The sequence below is a fragment of the Protobothrops mucrosquamatus genome, unplaced genomic scaffold, assembly GCF_001527695.2.
Source record: "Protobothrops mucrosquamatus isolate PMUCROS unplaced genomic scaffold, P.Mucros_1.0 scaffold2886, whole genome shotgun sequence".
In the NCBI taxonomy this organism is placed as follows: domain Eukaryota; kingdom Metazoa; phylum Chordata; class Lepidosauria; order Squamata; family Viperidae; genus Protobothrops; species Protobothrops mucrosquamatus.
This window is the reverse complement of record NW_015388914.1, coordinates 163052-167048: the sequence shown is the minus strand read 5'-3', so window position 1 is coordinate 167048 and position 3997 is coordinate 163052. Positions and strand designations below refer to the sequence as shown.

The following is a 3997-nucleotide window of genomic DNA, read 5'->3' as shown; positions in this document are numbered from 1 at the left end:
TGGCTGGCAAGACCCTGTTGCTAGTTAGCCAACCAGCAACGGGCATGAAACTGTATGCAGATGGAGAAGGGCAATCACCCTTAATGGGCGATCAATGGTGAAGGGCAATCACCCTTAATGGGCGATCAATGGTGAAAGGCAATCACCCTTAATGGGTGATCAGGATATGCATAGGGGATTAAGGGGGGGGGGAATACAAGGAACACAACAGACATGGTTTGATATGGCTAACTGGTTATCAAGTAATAATACAGGTTAAATGCATTTCACATGTTAGCCAATACTTGTCTTTTCCTATCGTATCAGTGGCGTTTCAAGAAACAAGCTGTACAAATGAGAATTTGTTACCTGTTGAAGAAAAGGGTTCTAGAGTCTATTTGGATACACATTGCAGACAAATCGCGATCCCTTCAAAAAGTGGGAAAAATTATATAGGCTCTTGAATTGCTTTTTTTCTAGAATTTCTCAGAGGTTCTGCAGGCAACTAATGTACAAGACCTCTATAAGAACTTATCAGAACCCTCAAATTCTGTAATTGCTAGAGCATCTCATACAAAGCAAAGGGGCTGTGACAGATTTAAAGAGTGACAAAAACAAGCTAGAGTTAGGTTTAAATGTGGATAAAACGCTATCTGATGGGTTAAAAAGGCTTTAGAGATTTTGTTTGATTTAATAATGAAAGAAGGATGAGAACTGATTGTTATTATAGTTGATAATTATTAGGGAGTAAATTTGTTTAGGGGTTTAAAAGACTTTATAGATGTAGAGTAATGAAATGATAGAATATGTTTTTAAAAGTAGATATGTATTTTTTGGAATTACATTGTTATTTTAAATATGATAATTATTTTGAAATAGAGAATTTCTGTCTGATTTAATAATGAATGAAGGCTGGTAATTTTTTTTTTTTTTTGACATTATACTTGATAAGTATTTGAAGATGTAAATTTTATAAAAGGGCTTAAAAGATTTTTTTTTATAGATGTAGATTGATGAAATTATAGATACTTACAATGGAAGACTGGAGATTGAAGTTTCGTACTTTGCTGAAATGGCAAAGATTTCGGCTTATTTGAAGAATTACTTGAATGATAATTTTTATTAATATGGAGAAGATGGATTGTTTATATTTAAAATAAGCATAGAGTGGTGGAATATAATTTAGGTTTTTAGTAAATTTGTTCTTTTTTTTTTAAATATTTTACCTACTCATGTAGAATAATATACTTTGTGGAGTTAAGAGATATTAATACTTGTTTACTTATATCTGAATATTATCCTGGGATTAGGTTTGGGAANGCCAGGGCCTCATGACCAACAAGCAGAGCCAAGCCATCCGAGAGCACCGGGCAGAAACAGAAAAGGTGAGACTTGCATTCCTTTCAAATCCATCTCCTTCCTTGATTTGTTGTTGTTGCTGTTGTTCGGTCACTAAGTTGTATCCAACTCTTTGTGAGCCCATGGACCACAACACATCTCCACTGTCTCCTGAGGTTTGCCCAAATTCATGTCCATTGCATTGAGGATACTGTCTAACCATCTCCTCTTCTGCTGTCCCTTTCTCCTTTTGCTTTCAGTCTTTCCCAACATCTTTTCCAATGAGTCTTCTCGTCTCATTTGGCGGCCAAAGTATTTGAGCTTCAGTTTCAATATCTGTCCTTCCAAAGGACTGTCAGGGTTGATTTCCTTTAGGATTGACTGATTTGATCTCCCTGGAGTCCAAGGGGCTCTCAAGACTTTTCTCCGACTCCACAATTTGAAAGCACGAGTTCTTTAGTGCTCAGCCTTCCTTATTGTCTTCCTCTCACAGCCATTCATTACATGCCAGTGAGTGCCAGAGACTCACTCAGGGTTTATTCCTCTTAATACATTGCAAATACCAGTTTTTCAAACTCTGGTCTTCTTTTATAAGGTGATCGGTATCAGTAATGGTGTTTACCTATCAGAGTAATATCATTTAATATTGCTTGCTTGATTCCACCTTAGCTCAGAATCAATTCAGCCATTTTAAATTGTAAATTGGAGTTGTGGCCTAATGAATAATAATAATAATAGTAGTAGTAATAATAGTAGTAATAGTAGTAATAGTAGTAATAGTAGTAGTAGTGATGATGATGATGATGATGATGATGATGATGATGATGATGATGGAAGGGACCTTTGAGGTCACCTAGTCCAACCCTCTGCTCAGGCAGGAAACCCTATACCATTTCAGACAAATGGCTGTCCAGTCTCTTCTTAAAAACTTCCAGTGTTGGCGCGTTCACCGCTTCTGGAGGCAGGTTGTTCCACTGGTTAATTGTTCTAACTGTCAGGAAGTTTCTCCTTAGTTCTAAGTTGCTTCTCTCCTTGTTCAGTTTCCATCCGTTGCTTCTCGTCCTGCCTTCCGGTGCTTTGGAGAATAGATTGACTCCCTCTTCTTTGTGGCAACCCCTGAGATACTGGAACACTGCTATCATGTCCCCCGTCCATTGTATGACCCTAGCCCATTGGTTGAGCAAACAATGATTAACTACTCATAGCTCAGACAAATGGACTGGGTCAATATCACCTAGGAGGACAGTAAGCACTCAAGCACTCAGTATTAGTACAAGGGAATTATTTTGCTGTTTTTTTTAAAGAGCGTATGTGCAAAAATATTGTATTCTTGGCACGGCACATCTAATGATGAAAAATTCATTCTGATGAACTGACTTAATGATTTCCTCTCTGTTCGCAATATCTGTTAACGGCAGTTATATTGAAAACAGATGTTCTGTTTAATCATCTGAGCTACTACTGTGACAAGAGATACATAGTTTCCATGGATTTCTTTAATTTTTATAACCTTCTGAATTTGCAATGTGGCAATGTGGCAATGTGAACGACTGAATGAAAATGGGCTTTCTTTTATCAGTCTTGAAACGACTATTTAACTGTATAAACTTTCTGTTGTATGATGATAATCTTCTGTCTAAACCTTTCATAAGACACTTTATATTGCATGCCTTTCCAGCTTTCTCCCTTATCATAGATATCTACTTCCATAAATAAAACATAGTAGAAATATATATATGGATATAGTGAAAAGAAAAATAATAACGACAACCCCCCCACACTTAAAATTGAAATAGTAATCACACTGAGTTGCTCATTTCGTCTGATTTTATTTTAGGAAGATTTTTTTTTGTATTCTTCTATTTGTGTGTCCTGACACACACAATTTATATAAACCATTCCTGCCCTGGAAGATTATGCTCAATTGCTACACATTTTTTTGAATTGGTTGTTTGATGTGCCAGATTCTGATGCATTCTCCGACGATCTTATTTATCTTTACGTCTAATTGTTTTAAGTGGTTATTTAAGACTGTCTTAATTGTTGATTTTATTGCACATCAAAATTTGTGAGATGGGTGACTATATAAATTTGACAAACAAACGAGCAAATAGATATTTCCTTTCTGGCATGTAGATACCCGACAAAGTAGATGCACTCATGAAATGGGAAAAGGAGGAATTTACAAAACTGAAAATCAAACTGCAGGAACTGATGGCCTGGTCAGGAGATCACCTTAAGGTAAGGAATTAAACAGGTGAAGAAAGGTAGGCAGGATCCCATGATCCATACCAGTGGATATGAAGGGGCTACGGACAGATGAAATAATCAAAGCAGAAAACATAAGGAGGCTTTAGATTTGTCCAAGATTTTGCACGTTATGGGAAAGAACTAACAAAATTACTTTTGCAAAATCTGCAATCCTCTGTATCTCAGGGATTGAAAACCAGATCTTGAGAGATGAAATTCAGATCGATTAATTTGTATGGAACTGAGAATCACAGCTGGTGGGGCCACACAGTTAAGTTTGTAGTTAGCAAACCTAGGGCGGTATAGAACCCCAAAGCAAAGGGGCCAGTTGCTTGCTTGGCTTACAGCAGGCATGTGTGATTTGTGGCCTTCCAGGGCTGCTCCTAAAACACAACTCAGCCAGATCAGCTACCTGTAAGGATTGAAGTTA

At 37.0% G+C, this 3997-nt stretch overlaps 1 protein-coding gene across 1 annotated transcript in view; it reads left to right on the top strand.

The window, feature by feature from the left end:
* LOC107296596 (coiled-coil domain-containing protein 105-like) overlaps positions 1 to 3997 on the top strand; it is a 21128-nt gene that overhangs the window by 10555 nt on the left and 6576 nt on the right. The window contains 2 exon segments of the mRNA XM_015825936.1: positions 1290 to 1364; positions 3454 to 3583. Of these exon segments, the coding sequence (XP_015681422.1) occupies positions 1290 to 1364; positions 3454 to 3583 (205 nt within the window).